Below are 20011 nucleotides of genomic sequence, written 5' to 3' on the forward strand. Positions count from 1 at the left end.
ATATCAACCCTAGTGCGAGGTGGTGCCGAATGGCATCGTCATAGCTGGAGGCAAAACCGCTGCCACTTCGCGGGGATCAAGCCCGAGAACTCTTGCTCACGCCATTGGCCCGTTGCACGCCAGGATCTGCCGCCTTGTCTGTGCTTGTATGCACGTATTATCACAACCCTGCTCTTGAGATGGTGCCATGCGTATGAGATGCTTGCACTGTACATATGTACTACCTGGTACGCCCATGTGTCTTGTCCAAGCTCTTGCTGTGAGCGTAAGGCTGGACACCGAGAATGGATCTGGTATCGCTAGTCACCGCAGTTATTTTACAGCTGATTCGTCTCTATCTGTGTCCGGAGAGTAGGTTTCGTGCACTAACATATCTGACTTACTGACGAGAACCCCGGACGATGGCCAAGACGATGAGATGCGCACTGTGTCATTCAGCAGCTCCTCGTTGCGTGAGCGCAGTCAATTTCATTTCCATCAAATGTGCTCATGATGTAGTATTTCCAAAAGGTCTCATTGCGTACCCGAGGATCACCTTCATTTCAACGCCTTGAGTAGATGCTTACATAGGTAGGCAAGGTAGTTGAGCATCATGGCCGACGACTTCTCTCTCTTCACCTCTCTTCGGTATGACCCGGCCTTGTTAGAGCTCCCGTCCAAGAACATCGACTACGCAGGATGGAACTCTGCAAATCGCTCCCCGTTCTACATGCTCGACTATCATCGCGATCGCATGCTACGGGCAGCAACTCACTGGAAATGGGAAAAGGCCATCCAAGTCCTCTCGGGCGAGGAGGGTCTGGAAGCATTGAGAAAGGCAGCGGAAGAGTTTATCGGTCCATGCCAAACGACTCCGCTGCGCTTCAAGATCCTCGTCAGCCGCGAAGGTGTCGTCAGCTTCGAGAAGAACAACACGGCCCCTGTTGGCCTCGAGAATTTGTTTCCGCTACGGCTGCCTCCTCCCGGGTCTCCGTCCGGCCCTCAAGAGCCCAGGAAAACTCCTAGCTGGACAATAGTGCTTGATAACGATCAGACGGCAGCTTCAGAGTACACTCACTTCAAGACTACCAAGAGAGACATGTATAACTCTTCTCGCGAGAGGCGCGCCATTGCTTTGACAGATGAGCGAGAAGTCCTGCTGGTGAACCATGATGACGGGTCCATCATGGAAGGGAGCTTGACGACGCCGTATTTCTGGCGAGATGGGCGATGGGTCACTCCGCCTGTTGCTGCGACCTTCAACTCGGGGGCCGGGAGCGGTGGCCAAGACGGGACCTCGAGACGATGGGCTTTGGAAAGGTGAGCTGCCGATTGTCGACTGAACCAGCCTTTAATGGTGCGAGACGGCTAATCAAGGCAACAGAGGGCTGGCTGTTGAGCAAGCCATTCCGGCAAACTCCTTGGTGGATGGCGAAGAGTGCTGGATAAGCAACGGGGTGAGGGGGTTCATCGCTGGTGTTGTACGACTTGAGTAGTAGGTAGTACTAGGAAGGGGTATCGAACCTGATGAGGCGCCTGATGGGTGAGACTGAGATGCAGTCGGACAGGCAGATATAATTGCAGCAGTTTCGTTAATCTAAACAAGAGATGGAGGTAGCTAATGTGATATACACATGTAGACTCGTGTCATGTTACCTTATTCTCGCAATTTCTTTTGGCGCTGAGCAATATGTACCTACCTTAGATGCATGGCATAGGTAGGCCGGCAAGAGCTGAGTGAGACCTGCAGTTTGTCGCTTTTGGCGGTGACGCCACCTTAGAAAAAAAAAGGCCTGTAAAATAGCACACCTCGTTCGCGTCTACACAGTCGCGTCTGTCTCTTCTGTGAACAAACAATCAGCGCCGTGCTTTTCGGCTCGCCAGTACACCGCTCAGCCTTATTGTTTTTTTTATCTGCATAGCTGGCGTTGAGGTTGTTGATTTCCGATAGTATTTCTCTTACATCACTCCAGCGATCAACTGATGTTACTGTCCTCGAAACATCTTTTACCCCGAGGCCTCTGGTCTCGACATCCCGCTTCACCTCAATCCATCAGCCATCAGCTAGAGTGCACGTCAATCCTTCATCACACTCACCATGGCCATGATCATCACGCCTGATGTTGGCCGCTCCATGATGGAGGCCATCGCGGCTGGTCGTGCCAAATATGTCGAGCAGCGTTACAAGCAGGCCCTTGCCTCGTTTACCGAGGTCAGTCGTTCTCGTTCACCATGGGCCCCCCATGCAAGCCATCTATGCTGACTGCTCGTAGGCAATTAAGCACTGCCCATGTGAAGTCGCAAAGAGGAAAAGGAAACGAGAGGAGCTTGAGGACTTGGAGAACCCAGAGCTCCCCGAACATACACGAGCACTCCTAGCAAGCCTCACGGCCACCAGAGCCAGACCTCCTCCGCTGGAATGTCTCAACCCGCTTCACCTCCAAGCCCTCAACTACCGGTCTGGCACCTTCGAAAAGGTACCCGATATTCGTCGTGCGCAAGCTGATGCGCGGCGGATGATGGACATTGCGCCGCGTTCCCCCGAGGTAAGCATGCACACGATGAGATACAGCATGAAAGACCTTCTCCTGACCATGTATGCATGATAGGGTTATCTCCGTGCAGCCAAGCTGCTGCGGGCAGAAAACAAGTCATTAGAAGCCTTCAACGTGCTGACGGAAGGTATTCTAGCGTGCTTGGAAGGGCCGTTCGAACCAGAGCATTTACGGGTATGCCGATTCTTCTCGCATCAGTGACCCCTCGGCGGTAAATCTGGTGGACATGCTAACAGCATTATAGATCCTTGACAAGGCTCGCAATCCTCTCAAACTCAAGTATGCCAAGGTCGATCCTCTCGGTAGCTTTTTGAGTCTTAGTTGGATGTCAACAGCTCATCTACCGTTCGAGCTTATCTGGAACATATTTGGTCGTATGGATCTCGCAGCGCTATGGTAATGTCGCAGAATCTTGCTCACATCCTTAGCCATTACTAATTCTCAATCCTCCCCAGTCCTTGTCTGCGCGTCTCAAAAAGTTGGAGGAGGCTGTTGGCAGGTCCAGCAAGCGTGCCCTATTGGAGGTCGCTGCTGTTCACCGGCGCTTCAAACCCCAGGAAACCCGTCCCAGTAAGAGCTCTGAGGAGGTTACTCTCTTACTCATCAAACGATATTCGAGAGCTCTTGGTAGAGGATGGTCGAAGGTTCGTCCTGGACCGGAGAAAATTCGACATCATCCTGAAGGCGGGGACCAACCTGGAGCACCTGGAGATCAGCAACCCGTCTGACGCTCTGATTGTCACTCAGGTCCCGAAGCATCTCAAACACCTGAAGCTTGACGGATTCCAAAGGTTCTTCAAGAGTCATCATACAGGCAACGACCCATATCGGGCTATGTTGCTGGCTGTTGCCCCCACACTCGAGACCTTGGATCTCGCAGGAATTCCCAGGCAATGGTTCACCGATGCGCAGATACCTATGATGCCTAATTTGAAGCATCTCAGGCTTTCTAAGGGCAGAGAGCAGCCGTGGGCGTTGTCCGTGGTAAGCACTCTGGTGAAATAGCATGTGTAGCACGAGAGACTGACGCACATTAGGTTCACTTGTTGAGAAGCACGCCGAATCTTGAGCAGCTGCACGTAGAGGACATCAACCTCAACTGCATACTTTCACAGGATGAGTCCTTTGACATTTACTGTCTCCCCAATCTCAAGGCTCTCACAATCGTTGATACAAAAGCATATGTATCCCAGACTCATCACCAGCAACTGGCATGGAACCATAATGTGGCCGCCCTCGAGGCATATCGACACTTGATGGTTTTGAATGCCGGGAGGAATCTCAGAGTTTTAGACTTGCACTACGGCTGGGACTACACCGGCCGCAACCTGGAGGCTACCGACATATTCGGCCACATGCACGGGAACCCTGCATACGAATACGCAAACCTGGAGGAGTTTCGAGCCTCTAAGTTGGTCGTTTCACCGCAGGTTGCACAGGACCTGTTTGAGGGGCCTATCAGAGCCGGCAAGCTGCATTCCTTTGACATTGTCTTTCCTCTGCCCAAGCTTCAGGAGCCACTCGGGGAGTCCAGCGCGGAGCACATCAAGAAGTACCAGTGGCTCGAAGGGGCCGAAAGCATTCGAAGCATTGGCTTATACGACTTTTACTTCAAGAGCTACATCTACATGGCAGATCATCCCCTCATCAACTTTCTGAACAAGCTCCCATGCCTGGAGGAAGTGAGGATCACGTCAAATCATTTTGACACGTCTGACTTCATCGTCACCCTGCGCGACATCCTCAATCTCGTAAAGCTCAAGTCAGCCTACATTCCGCAGATTTCTGGCATGGCATTTGAGAGGATCCGGGAACTGGCCAAGCAGAAGGGGGTGGATCTGGTATGGGAGAAGCGGTTACCCAAGTGGCCGTTGGTCTTGAAGGAGGATTAGATATGAGCTGTAAATACCACTGTGAGTGCGGGCCGCTCATGTTTGGGAACACTACCTTTCTAAGCCCCCTTGGGCTTATCTCCATTGCGGTGAAGCAGTATTTTTCATGGCCTAGGGAGATAGAGGCTCGGTTGGGTGCATGCTGTGAGACGAAAAAAAACTGGCATGACAGTGACGCGATCTGCTATGGGGATCTCTATGCCTGACAGGAGTGAGATTCGTTCTCAAAGGGTAATATTCTCTGAGCCTCTCACTGATTTGTTGAGTCCTTGTGTGAACGCAAGTCAACCAATCCCGTAGGCATGACCACAACCATGCGAGTCAAGCTATCAGACTGTCCCAACAAGATCAATCGTTCCCATGCCCAAACTCCTCTCAAACTCCTCCGTTTCCTACATCCCATATATTCGCAATAACTCATTGCAAACAAAAGCTCAAACACTACACGCAGCATGTCGTCATAAAAGGGGGTATCTACATGGATGGCCATCTCCTCCTCCTCCTCTTCACACCCTAACAATCCCAAACCTGCTCAACGGCAAAGAGCAAATCCGCGTCATTCCCCTCCAGCCTCGCCCTCTCAATGGCAGAGTATCCATCGGCATCGCGCAACTCCGGGTCAGCCCCGTGCATCAGCAACGCCGGAAAGCAAGTCTTCGCATCGTTGAGCACAGCAATGTGCAGAGGCGTACGGCCAGACTCATCAGTGTGATTTACGTCCAACCCGTTGTCGACGAGATACTCAATGTACGAGACGCCCCCGTACCTTGCCGCCTCGTGAAGCAGCGATACGCCGTTGATACCCTTGACGTCAATCCGTGCACCTCGCCGGATGAGATGGTGGAACATCTCGCCGCCTAGCTGCCCAAGCGCCAGGAAAAGGGGCGTCTTGCCGTCTTCGTCTCTGGCTCCCAGGTCGGCGCCGTGGTCGAGAAGGACATCGACCATGCGGATGTGTCCGCGAGCAACGGCCAGCGTCAAGGGCGATCCGTCGTGGCCATTGCTCGAGTTGACGTCTGCGCCCTGTTCGACGAGCATCTTGGCCGTGAGGAGAGTTCCGGCGTTGGCCACGAGCACGAGAGGCGTCCATCCGTCCTTGTCGAGCGACTCCATGTCTGCCCCCTTGTCGACGAGCAGCTTCGCCGTCTTGACATGTCCGTTGACGGCAGCCCACGCGAGCATCGTCCGCCCATCGCTGGCTTTGCACTCGAGAGCGACGCCGTGCTCCAGCAGCGTCTCCACGACGTCCGTCATGCCCGTCATGGCGGCGTGCAGCGCCGGCGTGTGGCCCCAGATGTCGGCCGCATGCACCGAGGCGCCCTCCTGGAGCAGATACCGAACCAGCTCGTGATGCCCCTTTCTCGCAGCCCAGGACAGCGCGGTCCGGCCCTCTCGGTCGGGATGGTCGACGTCAATGCCGCACTGGATGAAGAGCTTGATGGCGTCCTGCCTGCCCAGCTCTGCGGCGTGAGACTGGGCGATGCGTGACTCGTAGTCGGTCTGCAGCATGTCGACGCCGAGGTCCAGCAGCTTCCCGAGGATGCTGACGCTGCCACCCTCGACGGCGTAGAACAAGGCTGATGATCCGGCGGAGCATCTTGCGAATGGGTCGGCGCCTCGACGCAGGAGGAGGTCAAAGGTCCTTTCGTTGCCTTCATGGGCGGCGAAGAGCAGCGGCGTCTTGCCTAGATATCCCAGGGCGTTTACGTCTGCGCCGTTATCCAGAAGCAGTCTGGCAATGTCGTCGAATCCACGGCCTGCGGCGGTGACGATGAGCATCGAGTCCCTCAGGGAAGCCCCATGCTCAAGCAGCAGCCGGACAATGTCCAAGTGGCCCTGCGCAACAGCCCATCGAAGGGCGCCGAACTCGCCCCTTTTGGATGCGTTGGGATCGGCTCCGTAGGCCAGGGCCTTGTTGGCCGTCGCCATGTTGCCTGTTCTCGCGGCCCAGGCGAGGGCGTCGCTGTGGGAGGACTTTGCGTTTTGGCGGTAGAGCAAGGGGTTGAGGATGGCGTGTAAGCGGGAGCTGCATCGGGCGAGGGCGTTTGTGTCGCGGTGGGTGGAGGAGAAGTCGGCGATGGTGGTGAGCAGCTCTGGCGGGATGGCGTCCAGCTTCATTTGGACTTCTTCTCTTGTGTATATAGTGAGGGACGAGTTACGGTGGTGAAGAGGAGGATGATGGAAGTTTGGGTGGGTTTTATAGTTGGTGATTTGTGTGAAAGGTAAGGTAAGTAAGGTAAGGGAAGGGAAGGGGGAGGGGAGAGGAGTGATGTCACTGGGTCAGACTTCCAAAAGCAAAGTCAATTCGCGGGATTCTCAGCGGTTGGCCTGAAGATTAGTATCATGAGTCCCAATCGCAGCCCAAAATGTAAATGAAGGTTTTCAGTCATGATTGGTCTTTGATGAAAAGTAGGGATGCGCAGACGGCATGTCAAGATGCAGACGTGATAGGACGAGCTGGCAGCAGCCAGAGCCACTTCAAGGCAGGGAGACAGTAGCTGAACATTAACAAAATCTCGAAACACAACGTTGACATAATAGTGTCATTGAAAGACAAAAAGTAGGGTCATATGAATGCTTGATAGAAGACCTTCTTCGATTCGTCTCAATTTTATGTAAGTTTGTAGGCATGTTTCCCCCCCTTTTCTCCCTTGTCACATTTGAGGCTTGAGACTCGAGCTGGTACCCAATAAGGACATGCGCTTCGCATTTCGTACATGCAGCCATGCAAGTCGCAGCTGGTCTACCTAAACAAGCTGCAGTAAGACTGCCCTACAATTCTCCTTGCATCCACGTTTACTCGTACACATTGTTTTATGCATCATCTTGTATGAACAATCTCAGCCTGTAGCTTTCAACGACCTGTGTCTCCACGATGCCGTCTCTTCACTGAGATTGTGCTACCCGAGAGCTTATTGAGCTGCCACGAGGAAATCGATAGTCTCTCCAGCCACCACCACTTCAATGTTTGTACATAGTAAGAGCGGTCACCAAGGCTTCTAGTCCGAAGTTACCAGCATAAGCAGGAAACGCGTGATCATGGGCTGAGGAAACCCATGTCAAAAGAGGTTGAAAGAGTGAGGATGGCCTGATAAGCGGACATCGTTCTGATGGCTGCTTATACGACAAGTAGTGATTCAATCAGTTGAACAAGCATACAGCAAGACATGATCATCATCTGTCCAGGTCTTCTAGACTCTACCAGTGAGTAGCTCAACAACATACCAAGCCATCCATCATCGATCCACAATCAAAACACAGGATCCAAAACGCCACGTTGTATGTCGCTCGTGTTCAAGCACACGCAGCCCTCCTAAACGCCATACCAAGAAGCATAATCGTTCATCCAGTCAACATCCACATATAATCGTGAGCTCCCTACTCAAACGACCCCTTACCGAGCAAACCACCCACAAGTCCGGCCCTGCTCTCCGCTCCACGCACCTTCTTCTCCTCCCTCCTCCGCTCATTCTCCTGCATCCTCGCCAGCTTCTCATTGTCCCTCGCGAAGCCGTTGATGCCGCTCTTCTTGCCCGCCCCCTTCTTGATCTTGGCCTCTTCGCCAAACCCGCTGCCAGAGCCGCCTCCTGCTGCCGTCGTCGTCGTTGTCGAGGATGACGACGTGCTGGCCGTGGAAAGCAGCGACGAGTTGGTCGTTGCTCGGCGCAGAAGCGAGCCAGGGACCCGGAACGACGAGCTGCCCGATGCGGTAAAGGCAAGGCGGCCGGTAGACGACATGCTGGAGGATGCGTTGCGCTTGAGGCTGATGCGATCGACGACGACGTTCCTCGTTCGACGGGATGCGGGAGACTTGTTCTCCTTGTTGCCTCGAGACGCGGGTCTGTCTTCTTCGTCCTCGCTGTCCGAACCAACTTCGGTAGCCGGGATCACAGAGGCGTGTCGTCCGTCTTCCAGCAGGTCAGACAGCGTCTCACGAACCTCCCCAATGTTGGAAGGCTTCTTGCCGTCCTTGGTCCTCCTCATGTGAGCCGGAGCTCGATTCTCACCAGCACTTCCGAGCGGTTTGCGCGGCTGACTATCCGGAATCGTCCGCGGCTGCTGCGGTTGCTCAGAGCTCTCGCTCTGTGACTGAGACTCTTCCGACTGCAATGTCGGGACATCTGTAATCTCTAAGAAGTCCATTTCATCGTCGCTGCCACGGTCCTCGATGGTGCGTAGGAAGGCCTGGTTGCCCGGGTTTTCAGCCATCTTCTTGACCCGCTCGTCAGAAAACAAGGCCTTTTGCATCTTGGCAAACTGCCGCCGCTTCATTCTCCGACGAGCTTCACCGTCGTCGTCCGAGTCGGACAGGTCATAGTGGGCTCCGCGCTTGCGACGGAGCATGCCTGACGTGATGTCCTTGTACAGCTTCTCGACTTCCTTCTCATCATTCATTCGTTCCCGGTCACTGCCGACTGTTAGTCTTTCTTGCCCCTTGCCTGGGAGTAGAAGAAGCGAGTGAGCACTTACGCGTAGAATGCGGCCAGCTTGCGCTCATCCACGTCGTTTCCGGCCCCATCATCAATAATGTCTTGTATGGAAGCATCGGACTCGTCATCGCTGGCCTCGCCGTCCGCTCCGCCGAGTCCCGCGTACTCGTCCTCGGATTCCTCGGCCTGCTCTTCCACCATCTCCTTTGCCTTGCTCTTCTTCTTGTTGAACTCCTCAATGAGCTTCTTCTTCTTCTGTGCAGCAGCGGCGTCCTTCAGTAAATTGAATGCCGTCTTTGAGGATGCCGCCTCTTCCTTCGCCCCCTTTTCGCCGCTCATGGGGATGGCATCCTCATCATCAAGAGATGTCATCTCCATCTTTCGGCGAAGTCTTCCCTTGCGCACTAGTGGGGAGCTCTGAACTGCCTCGCCGCTTTGGTCCAGTGAGATGGTCTCTACGGTTGAGGTGGGAGGCTCGACAAATCTCGACTTCAGCGGCGTGTATCGCTGGAGTCCTCCATCCTGCGAGGGCTCAATCATGTCCGAGATCTGGGAGTTCACGTCATCCCGCAGGAGGCTGTCCAGACCATGCATCTGCGTCTGTGCGAGGTTCAGCTGAACGGCTTGAGTCTCCCCTTGGGTTTCATCCCGCTGGGAATCGAGCACCATGTCGTCCGCGTTGTCGTCCATGGTAGCTGAAAAGTTTGAGTCGGGGAAATTGTCGAAGTCGGGCATCATTGACTGTGTCGGCTCGTTGAGCTGGCTTCCCTGGTTATCGTCCATGGTCCCTGCAAATATCTGGGTAAGGCTCAGTCCGGCAGGCCCCTGTACAGGAAGCCCAGGAATGAAGGTCTTCTTGGCGGATCGCAGCACAGACGTAGGTGCAGCGGGTGACATGAAGGATGAGTTGACGGGAGTCTTCTTGGGCTTTGGAGTAGATTCGACGGGATTGGCTTCGTCATCGGACAGAATGACGGTCTTGTTCCGTGCCCTCCTCCTTTTCAAGGGAGTTGCTCTTTCGATGGCCTCGTCTTCTGCCCCCTCGTTATGAAGCGTGGGGAGGATCTCTGAGGTTTCGGACTGCGCGTCTTCCGCTTCGGCCTCAAACATGGCCATGCCCGCAACGACATCGTTGGATTCCCCCTCATCTTCCTCCTCGTCGCCTTCTTCGTCTTCTTCATCAGACCCTGAAAGCTCCACGTCAGGTGCCTCCTCGTCGGCATCACCATCGACGTACTCTTCGTCATCACTATCGTCCCAAGCCAGAGGGTCAGCTTCACCATTCTCCTTTCTCTCTTTCTTCTCCGCTGCTAATTCCTCCTCCTTGATACGCTGAGCCTCTTCCCTAGCTTTGGCAAGGATGTCCTCCACTTCTTGCATCTGCCGTTCTCGCTCTTCCGATGTCTGAATGACAACACCTTGGGCCTTTAGCATCTCAAGCCTTCGGTCCCGCTCGAGCCTCGCTTGCTCCCTCGCCTTTTGCAGCAGTGAAGCCTGAAACTCGCCGGGGGTCATTCCCTCGCGCTCGTTCTTGCGCTTTTTCTCTTTGCCGGGAGACGTGACATGAGCCAAAGCCCGCAGAGCCAGTATTGAGTGCGACTCTTGTGCTTTTCGGAAAGGGATGCTGTCAAAGACGGCGTTTATTTTATCTTTGGTCGTAGTTGTAATCTCGAGTTCGTCGTCCGAGCCTGCTGTGCCAGCTTTTGTTGGAATCGGTATTCTTACCCGCACCCGGCGCTTAGTCTGGGCAGGCTTGCTTGGTTCTTCCACATCGATAGCTGGTCCCTTGCCCTTGTCTAGATGTGTAGGTTCTGATGGGTGGTCGTGTTCCGCCCTTGCATCTGTCATTGGAATATCAAGGCTTGCGGAGACATTCTCCTCAACCTGGACTGAATCCTGTTTCTCCCCAACAGGTGGTGAGCTAGGCGGCGTCTCTTTATTCGCGTCCGCATCAGTTGGGGGCGACACCGGTCTGCTGGAGCTGTTTGCCGAAGGCTCGCCGGGTAGCGCCTCTCCATCTGGCCTGAAGTTGAAGCGCTCGAACAGGCTTGCTTTGGAAAGCTTCTTTCGTGTCCTGGCCTCATGGGCAAGTTGCATGTTTCTTGCCATCCGCTGCGTCTCGCGATTCATCTCTTCGAGCGCCTTCTTACTCGCTTTCCTCGTTGGACGAGCTTCCTGAGTCAACCGGCGACCACCTTCATCGTCCGTTATGCCCCCGGCGTCGTCATCTCCAGAGTCCAGCTCTTCAAGTTCAGAGGCCAGCTTCTCCTGCAGAGCCCGGCGCTCTGCTATCCGTGCTTCTTCTTCGGCCTCTTTGGCAAGACGCTCCTGTCGCTTTCGCTCCACCAGGGCTTTGAAGCGATCCGACTTGACGGGTGGTAGGTCGTCGTCGGAGTCTGACTGGGCTTGCGGTGCCTTTGTAGGTGATGGGCGAACTGGTGAGGAAACGAAGAGTCCGGGGCTGGGTGATCTGGCCGGGAGCGCTGTAGCGGTGGCGTTGACAGCACGGCGCTGCAATCGTCGTGGTGCGACGGGCAAGTCCTCATCCTCGTCATCGACATCGACATCGCCCTCCTTCTCAGCGCCATCGGCATCGGCCATTTCCGTATCCGCCTGTCTAGACTGCTCGTTTTCTTGCTCCAGCATCCGCTTCACGCGGTCTCTCGCAGTTTCGCCGTGATGCGCAGTCTTTGGCTTGTCGGCTGCATCCGAAGGGCCCTGCATCCGAGAAGCCAGCTTCCCCCGTGGCCGTATCTGGACATCTGAATCCGAGTCTGCATCCGAGTCCGAACCACTGGTGTTTCGCTGGGCAATTGCGCTGTTTCTGGGCGAGTCCGGCTTGAGTACTCCATTCTGAAGGGCGTCCTCGTCGTCACTGTCGCCCACAGTCGCAAGTAAGGCTCTGATTTTGGACCGCGGCGTCATGAACTCTGGAGTGGCATCGCGAGATGCGGGTGTGGGAGAGCGTAGCGCAGCCATTGTAAATACCAACGGCCCGCATAGAATTCACAAGTCGTAAAGAGCTGGCGCTTGCGAGTCTATAGGCAATGTTGGAAAGAGACTGAAAAAAATATATCAAATACTCAAGACATGGCACGCATAATGACTTCTAAGACTTGACTGGCGCCAGTTCCAAGCAAAGTGCTGGCTGATGGGAGGTGCAAAAGAAGAGAGACACGTCAAATTGCGTGGGGAACATTTTACGCGCTCCCGACGCGACGCATGTCAACGCGCAGGACAAGCGACTCAGTGACATAACAGGCTGTGCGGCTGCCGTTTCCCCGCATACAAAAATCGCGGCAAAGGTACCACCAGAGCCTGGCCGAATCAAGTACCTAGTACTTATTACCACCTCAAGTAACTATACACACGATTAGGAACAGGTTGGACAACAGAGGCGAGATAAACATGAATTCTGCGAATCATGCAAAGGATGACGGTTAATTGCAACGGTGGAGAAGAGCTATGATGCGCCAGGTAAAAGAGTGCTATACCAATTGGAGGAAAAGTGCATGTTCTTCCTTTGCAACATCTACCGTCAACAGTTCGACCTCACGGACATGGTTCAATGAAACGTCAAGTGGTGGCGAAAGAGCTTGATTCAATTGTCAGCTATGCAGTATCAGCTTGCGGCCCAATTCTGCCGTTTTAAGGGCTATCTAAGTATCCGGTAATGACTGTCCAATGTGCCGATGATGTTCCTCCTCCTCGGGCAACTAGCCCCCACGGGCCTTTTGTTCTGGAGTTGGGAGTCTGGAGATTGGCCTAGAAGAGCTTGTGCTCCAGGGTCATCTCGGACTCGGGCTCCAGGCCGACGCAGGCACGGAAGATGTTGGTCAAAGCCGCGCGCTGCTTGGCCAGAGCATTCACAACGGGCGTTCCCGGAGGAGTCAGAGGAGCCTTGAGCATGTAGCTCAGGACGCTCAAGACACTGTGGAAGTGCTTGAACTCGGCAGTCTCGTGGCCATCGTTGGAGGCAGCCTTCCACTGGATACGGGTCATCATCTCAGCCACCACGACAAGGTCAATGATCAGAGGCGAGGCCAGGAGAGAGTCCTCGCAGATATTGAACAGCCTAGTGTTGCCGGTTAGTGTCATTCGCAAAAACGGACCACTTGAAAGAAACTTACGAAATGGTTTGGTGACCACCGAGGAAGATCTCAGCGTAGTACTCGTCAAGCGCCCGCTTGTTGTCGCCGACAGCGGGCATGTACTTGATGACAACGCAGTGATCGGGGTGTTCACCCTTCTTGTACAGGATGCTGTTGGCCTCGACCATGTCATCCACCACGTTGGACTTGGAGATCTCCTTGGAGCGGAACTGCTTCTGGGAGCTCAAGTTCTTGCCGTCGTTGTTGCCCAGGTGGTTGTAGCTGGCAATCGAGGTCAACTTGATACCGGCATTGATGAGGAAGTCCACCAGAGCCGACTTCATCTTGGTCTGACCAGACTTGAAGTCGTCACCGCCAATGTAGGCATTGTGCTTCTCAGCAAGCTCAATGGCACCGGGGACGAAGGTGTTCTGGGGAGAGCCGTTGATGAAGGGGGCGTTCTCCAGGATACACGCAACGGCAAAGACGGTGGAGGGAGAGACCTCCTCGTGACCCTGCTCGATAGCCTTGAGAAGGTTATCAGCGGTGTCGTTGACTCCGTCAATGATGTCGGCGTATCGCTCGGTGTTGGCAGTCCAGAGGACGATGACCTTATCGAGGCCATTGTTAGCCTTGAAGTCACGAATGTCCTTTCGGATCTGCTCAACGTGAGCCATTGAAGCCTTGGAGCCCTCAATGAGGTTGTCGGCGCGGTCCTCCTGGTTGGCGGCAATGAAGTCGGGGTAGTAGATGGAGGGGAGGGGGGTCATCTCCGCCATCTCCTTCCGGACAAGGGACTTGAGAGCAGGCTCAAGGACCTTGGCCCGATCCATGGCCTCGGCCAGGTTGAGCGAGCTGATGTCCCAGCCACCAATGACGAGGTCGTTGGGGTGGACCATGGGCAGCAAGCTGTGGAAGGGGATGTTGATCTCCTTGTTGGTCTTGGCGTCGGCTCCGAGCTTGACGGTGGAGCTCATGACGACGGAGCCGTAGTAGTTGGCCTCCTGGACGCCCTCCTTGGTGTCCCAGGTGAGGTTGCGGCGGTTGGCAATGATACCGGCGGTAACAGTGGTACCATTGTTTCCGCCCCAGCCCACCAGCATCATGCCGACCTTGGGAACCTTGCGGTCGACCTTGAAGTCGTAGAGCGTCTCCTTGGGAGTCGCCACAAAGTTGCCATTGGCGTCGGTCTCAACGCTGGTGGTGCGGTAGGTGTACTTGGAACGGATTTCCGAGTCCGTGTAGGTGACGTTGGGGGAGTTGACGACGAAGGTGCTCCGAGCAGCACCAGGGGACGCCGTCTGGCGTTGGGCATAGCCATTCCCGTTCGAGGAGCCCGTGCTAACTTCCGCGTGCGGTGCCATTGCGACTATGGGGCGCGGCGCGGGAGAGAGTTGGTCTAGTTGAAGGGTTGTACGGGTTCTTTTTCTCTATATTCGATCTTTATTTGGCAAAGATCGAGTCCGCTAACCCTCCAGAGGCAGAGCAGCGGGCTCCGGCGAACGGGTGGTGAATCCTGGGAAGAGTCAGTCCCAGGTCTACTCTTGTCTTCCTTCTCCTCCATTCTCCGCCGAGACAAGAACATACGAGTTTAGAAGATTGGAAAACGTCTTGTCGACTGTTTGTGATCGAGGCTTTGACTCCTCGACCAACTTTAGACCTGTGAAAAGGTAAAGGAGAGGGAGGGTATTCCGGCGAATTGGGGTCGCGACAAAGCAGCTATTCAAGAGATTTCAGAAATGGGTTCTGGAAGAGAAGTCGGCTGACTTGTCTGCGAGGTAAACTTTCGAACTTGACTTTTGTGGTGATGAGAAGAGGAAGAGAGAAGAGAAGCGTCCGGTTAGCAGGGGGAGGGGTTGGATCTTATAGGTAGCTAAGGCACCTGCTGTACCTAGGTAGGCTTTCGTCGGCTAAGGCCACCTCAATACATATGCCTACAATGTACATCCAGCCAATTCTTAGGTCACCTCTCGGGTCGACGTGTGCAATCGAAAGCACCAGCGCTAACAAAGCGCCTTAGGCCGGCGCCGGAGGACAGCTAGCAGCCCTCATCATCTTGGCCTGGCCCGCGCGTGCAGGCGGTGAAAAGCCCTCACGTCTGCTGCCTGTGCTAAGAAATTGCGGGATCGAAATGACAGTTGATGATTGGGCGGGCGAGAGATTGAGCCGTCCGAGTTGCATATTAGATAGTATTGCTCTGATGTGTATCAAGGTACCTACATACAGAAAGTCGGGCGGCAGCTCTGGGTCGTGGTGCGTCCGGATCGGACGGACGAGTGACGAGCGGAGCGGATTTCGGGACCCTGAAAGCTTCCAGCCGTCTATCTTCCATAGCTTACTGCTAGCAAGAGGATTTTACGGGTTCTTTCGTTCTTCCATACATGAAATCGAACTTTGACGATGGTGGTTGATCACTTGTTGAGGGTGTACCACAATTAGGGAATTCTACTGTGATGGCTGTCAAATGTCACGAGCATCAGGCTTCCTCGTCTTACTTTGCCAGCGTGTTGACAAGATGCGCATTCGTGCTTCGTGCTTCACGCTTCATACTCTCTACCAAGTAGGTCGGGTAGTAATACTGCTTCCATAGTAGTACAAGTAGAGGCCAAATGGCGTGAGTTCCCATCCCCGTGTGGGGGCCATTGCTCGACACGTCAAAGAGGCGCATCAGCAGCCCCGAACCATTGAAAGCCCAAGTCTTTATCGTCTGATTAGTCTTGGATGTTATTACAAGTACTGGTTTCTACTCAACCTGCACATCGGACGCGTTGACGCGGCGCCAGAAGCACCTCGCCTGCATGCAGCAGGGGTCCCTTTGATGCCTCGGTGCTTCGGTGCCAACCTTGACGAAGCCTTAGGTAATACTTACATAGGTAGGTGGTTCGCGTGCTCTTGGCCAAGAGGTTCTTCGTAATTAGATGCAGCAAGAGGACAGCATGTCTCGTATGCCCGTGTTGGCTGACAAGTGTCCAAAACGGCAGTATATGGAAGAGATCACCATCGACCGCCTTTCTTGACCGCACCTGCTGCATTTCGTTTCGGTTGGGAGATTCCATCTCCTTCCGTCGTTGCAGGGTATTGCATGAGGTATTCACAGTTGACACGTAACCGTGAGCATCATGTAAGGTGGTGCTAGCCTTTCGCCTGATGCCTCAGACCGGCCAATCGCTCATTCATCGCTCTAGAAAATGCGTGAGGCTGACAGGCGGTCATTGAATGGGACCCTGTCAGAAGGATTCGGATAAATCACGTCGACGCAATGACACGAAGCACGCAGTACCTGCAGGTAGACAGTTGGCGATGCTGCAATCCTGCAGGTTGCCTGTAATTGTGATTCGTCCAATATGGCGGTGCCTGGTATTATCGTGCCCGAAGTCACCCTCCATTGATCAATTGACCGACAGGTCAGATTCATGCCAAAAGCGGTCTCACATTGGTAGGTACAAATAGTAATAACCTCCTAGCAGCTGGAGATCAATTCTGTGGCATCTATTCAGGAGTCTGTAACTCTGTTAACAATCGTTGATGGCATGAAAGCTTACCCACTACCTATGTAGGTAGTATCAAGCTGTTGTAATGTATGGACCTTTTAATGACACAAAAACCAGCATAGGTAGCCTAAACCTAGTATACGTGCAAGGTATTGTCCTGGAACACTGCAGTGGTCATTCAAAGCAGTCCCAACAGCATACACGGCTAAATTGTATTGGGTTGAGGTGTGCAAGGACGACAGTCGGTGGGTTTATGACCTGTCGTACAGAGTGTTCATACAGTCACGGTTTTACGTACCACGTACTCGTATGGGATCGCATCCTGTGCTGCTACCCTGTTGCAGCCCGGGGAAGATAATAGCGGCATACTGTACCACGGTTTGTTTGTATCACCAGCGATGTCTTGTGTGAGGCTGGTTCCCGTCCCTCGATCAACCCGCAGAACTGCTTGCGATGTGCATCAGCCTCAACCCCGAGGCGGCTCAGCAGCTGAGCATTTGTCTTGTCGTCCGCCTCGGCAAGTCAGAGCATTATAGAACAACCCCTTCGGACATAGCACATGAAACCGGAACGGTCAGCTTCAAACAACGCGTCATGTCGCAGCAAGACTTGTCAAACCCCCAGTCACGACGACGTCGACAGGGATCTCTGGTGGTGTTACAATCACGGAGTAGCCAAGGCTGCACCAGAATGGAGCTCTCGCGCAAAACCAAGTGCCTCTACCAGTACCAGTACTTTATGCTATCGCGTCGGTAGAGTCCATGAGCAGCCTGCAGGAGAGTCGTACAAATATATGTGCCGTGACTGATGCGCCGATCTGCGATACGTGGCGTCGTCTTGTGTTACTCTTTCGTTCTCGGAACAGTCATCCTGCTCCGAGCCAAGACCAGAGGCCAACGAGTGAGTGACAGAGCCTCCCAAAAGGAAGAGCAAGAGACTTCATGTTTTCCCCCTGGAGTTGCCTGTCCAGAGTGCTTCACAAAGGAAGGGTGTGCCCCATGGCACATCCGTACCCATACATGATGGCATTGGGCAGCATCTTGATGAGACGCTGAACCGCCTCATGCGACGTGCCAGGGTCTCTCGCGAACAGAGACCAGCCAGGATGGTAACCACCAGTATCTCACATTGGTAGGTGAAATACAAGCTTAGTACCCCATACTCCTCCCTGTGGAGGAGCGACAAACCGCACTTGAGCCGAACAGAGATAATGATCACCGATCGAGCTCGAAAGAGGAAATGAGACCACCGGCGATGTGCGGAGAGCGGCTCGGCAGCGGCGCGATGGCAGCCTCGTCGCCTACCTACTAGTAGTAATGGCAGGTACATGATAGCAGAAGCTTGTACGTTGTATAACCGAGACTGCGCCGGTTCGTGTCATGCGTATGGGACCAACAGACGTCCTTCCAGCCAGTTCCGAGTTCCCAGTCCATCATCATCATCATCATCCTCCTCCTCCTCCACAATCGTGCATGCGCCGTTTGAGACATTGGGTCGACCATCCACGTGCGGCGCCTGTTCCTGTTCTTTGTGGCCTCCAACCACCAGCAAATCAATCTTAATTCACATCCAATACTCGCACCATGCGAGACAGCCGGCCGAGTCGAGGGGCGCCTAACGGAGGGCCGGGCACGTTCGGTTTGTTACTGAACGAAGCGTTGAGGGCTCGAGGCTCGAGGCTGAAGCAGCAGAGGCGCGGCCGTCCGTCCAATGGTTCCAGCGTCAGGCCGACGAGACGGAACAACTTGAGGTGAGGTGTGATTGAGTGTGGATGGATCCTCCCGACTTCGACTGGGCGAGCTCCTGATGCAGGTGCATGTGGGCATGGAAATTTGGCCTCAGCGCCGTTGGCGACCTGCAGCGCACCCGTGTGGGCACCGAAGCTGCTGACCGTCCCCCGAAAAGGGACTCCCCCAGGGCCCCTCAGCGCTCCAGCGGTCCCCCTCCCCCCCCCTTATCAACTGGCGCACAGGCACTGGGCGGGGCGGCTGCAGGGGCGTCCCTGCAAGGTACGGCGCCCGAAAGGGCGAGCCACATTGGCGCTACTGCGGCCTCATTTACGCAGCTGTCTTCTTCCAGCGAACCGTCCGGCTTGGGTGCGCTGTTTGTTCACGACCAGCCGGGATTCAACGATGAAGAAGGTGAAATGAGGCCCTGCTAGTCCGTCTGATACGGATTTAGTGGCAGGCTAGGACGGCCAATTGGGGCACCGGTTCGCTGCGCAGCGCGACGATGCGAACGACGTCTTCTGGACAATCTGCAGCGATGCCCTTGGGTTTAGTCTGGATTGGACACCGGCGGCGTTTGGGGCCTTGATGGCCTCGCGAACGCGCTCGATGACGGCTGGAGGAGACTGGCATCCAAGGGAGTGGATATTGGGAGCGACGAAGCACGACCGGAGTCTGGATATTGAGCCCATTTCCCTGGCAAGGGAGCGGTCTCGAGGACTCCAGACAGGACCCTCTGCCCTACGAAGCCACCACCGTCCGGGGTTCCAATACTACAACTACTAGTTGTACGGTGTGCGACCTCCCGCCAGAATGACTGGGACCGACCGCATTGCGATGTGCTCATGCTCGGGCTCGTGTGTCGTGTTCCCTGTCCGAGAGCAGGACGGATGCGTCAGTCTGGCTCTGATACAGACGTCTTGGAAGCAACGCCTCATGAAGCTGGGAGGAGCCACGACAAGCGGTGATGAACCTCACAAACCGTGGCCTCGCCCTCCTCCAGCCTCGCCTCGCCTCGCCTCACCTCGTATTACTATTTGTTCACCTCGCAACTCGTGTCTGCTTCGGTGCCTCTCCAGCAGCGCTCTTGGGCACAAAAAAGGGCAAACATCCACACCGCAACCACCGCCAACGTCTAGCCACGGCACTGCGAGGCTGCTTGCAGGGATTCGCGACCTGATCGCAATTAGCTCCCATCAAAAAACCCTGGCCATCCGCAGGCCAGCGACAGGGTTCAGGGCGAACCTCTAGTCAGGGGTCTGCCACCACCCCCAGCGACGCTTTCCGTGACCTCCACAACTCGAGACACTATGCGCAACATCACCGCTTGCAGGTAGCCGTTCCTCCAAAACTTGCGACCTTTTCCCCCTTCTGCCTCGTGCCCTCTTCTCTTCCTCGCCAAACCATCCTCCTGGCACATCAGGCGAGGCGTCAAGCGTCGACCCAACGCAGGATTTTGCCGGCGTCTCGGCCGTGGGCTCGACAGCTGCTTTCATAGGATCCTGGCTCTCCCGCCGCCGCCTTCTTTGTCGGAAACACGATTAGGTCGTCTCTGCAATAACGCTGTCGCCGACGGCGAGGCTGTGCTTTTGTTGTCAGCTTGACATCCGCAGCCTGAAGCCTCTGCGCAAAGCATCTGGAAAGAGGCAGCAGAAACCGGAGGCGGCGTGGGCGGCGTTTCCTTCGTTTCGTTTCTTCGCTCAACTCTTCGCCTTTTATATCACACAACGCACACTGCCAGTCGGCCACCCTCCTTCTAAACGCCGCCATAACGATTGCCTGTGGCCGCTCTGTAGCGGGTGTCGATGTCGGCATATCCAATGTTTCCCTTCACGCCTGAATAACA

General features: G+C 54.8%; 5 protein-coding genes across 5 annotated transcripts; 2 read left to right on the top strand and 3 right to left on the bottom strand.

Moving 5' to 3' along the window:
- Positions 1 to 592: 592 nt before the first annotated feature.
- TRIREDRAFT_63378 (uncharacterized protein) lies at positions 593 to 1475 on the top strand (the record flags this gene model as incomplete). Its single annotated transcript, XM_006966246.1, has 2 exons — positions 593 to 1299; positions 1364 to 1475. The coding sequence occupies 2 exons, from the start codon at positions 593 to 595 to the stop codon at positions 1473 to 1475; spliced, it is 819 nt and encodes a 272-aa protein (XP_006966308.1).
- Positions 1476 to 2077: 602 nt separating this feature from the next.
- Positions 2078 to 4426, top strand: TRIREDRAFT_108530 (uncharacterized protein; the record flags this gene model as incomplete). The annotated part of the gene is made up of 6 exons (XM_006966247.1): positions 2078 to 2191; positions 2253 to 2525; positions 2589 to 2708; positions 2779 to 2930; positions 2990 to 3518; positions 3572 to 4426. 6 exons carry the CDS (start codon positions 2078 to 2080, stop codon positions 4424 to 4426), a joined length of 2043 nt encoding a protein of 680 aa, XP_006966309.1.
- A 1611-nt stretch (positions 4427 to 6037) lies between these two features.
- TRIREDRAFT_63653 (uncharacterized protein) lies at positions 6038 to 6544 on the bottom strand (the record flags this gene model as incomplete). The annotated part of the gene is made up of 1 exon (XM_006966350.1): positions 6038 to 6544. A coding segment is annotated over one exon (507 nt), but the record flags the coding sequence as incomplete, so codon positions are not given.
- A 919-nt stretch (positions 6545 to 7463) lies between these two features.
- TRIREDRAFT_108533 (uncharacterized protein) lies at positions 7464 to 11835 on the bottom strand (the record flags this gene model as incomplete). The annotated part of the gene is made up of 3 exons (XM_006966351.1): positions 7464 to 7514; positions 7871 to 8834; positions 8897 to 11835. 3 exons carry the CDS (start codon positions 11833 to 11835, stop codon positions 7464 to 7466), a joined length of 3954 nt encoding a protein of 1317 aa, XP_006966413.1.
- Positions 11836 to 12438: 603 nt separating this feature from the next.
- On the bottom strand, positions 12439 to 14715 carry ino1 (Myo-inositol-1-phosphate synthase). The gene is made up of 3 exons (XM_006966352.1): positions 14535 to 14715; positions 12987 to 14463; positions 12439 to 12931 (listed from the first exon to the last, which is right to left on the bottom strand). The coding sequence occupies exons 2-3, from the start codon at positions 14309 to 14311 to the stop codon at positions 12622 to 12624; spliced, it is 1635 nt and encodes a 544-aa protein (XP_006966414.1). The 5' UTR covers positions 14312 to 14463; positions 14535 to 14715; the 3' UTR covers positions 12439 to 12621.
- Between the last annotated feature and the right edge of the window lie 5296 nt (positions 14716 to 20011).

Source organism: Trichoderma reesei (assembly GCF_000167675.1).
Source record: "Trichoderma reesei QM6a unplaced genomic scaffold TRIREscaffold_12, whole genome shotgun sequence".
NCBI lineage: Eukaryota > Fungi > Ascomycota > Sordariomycetes > Hypocreales > Hypocreaceae > Trichoderma > Trichoderma reesei.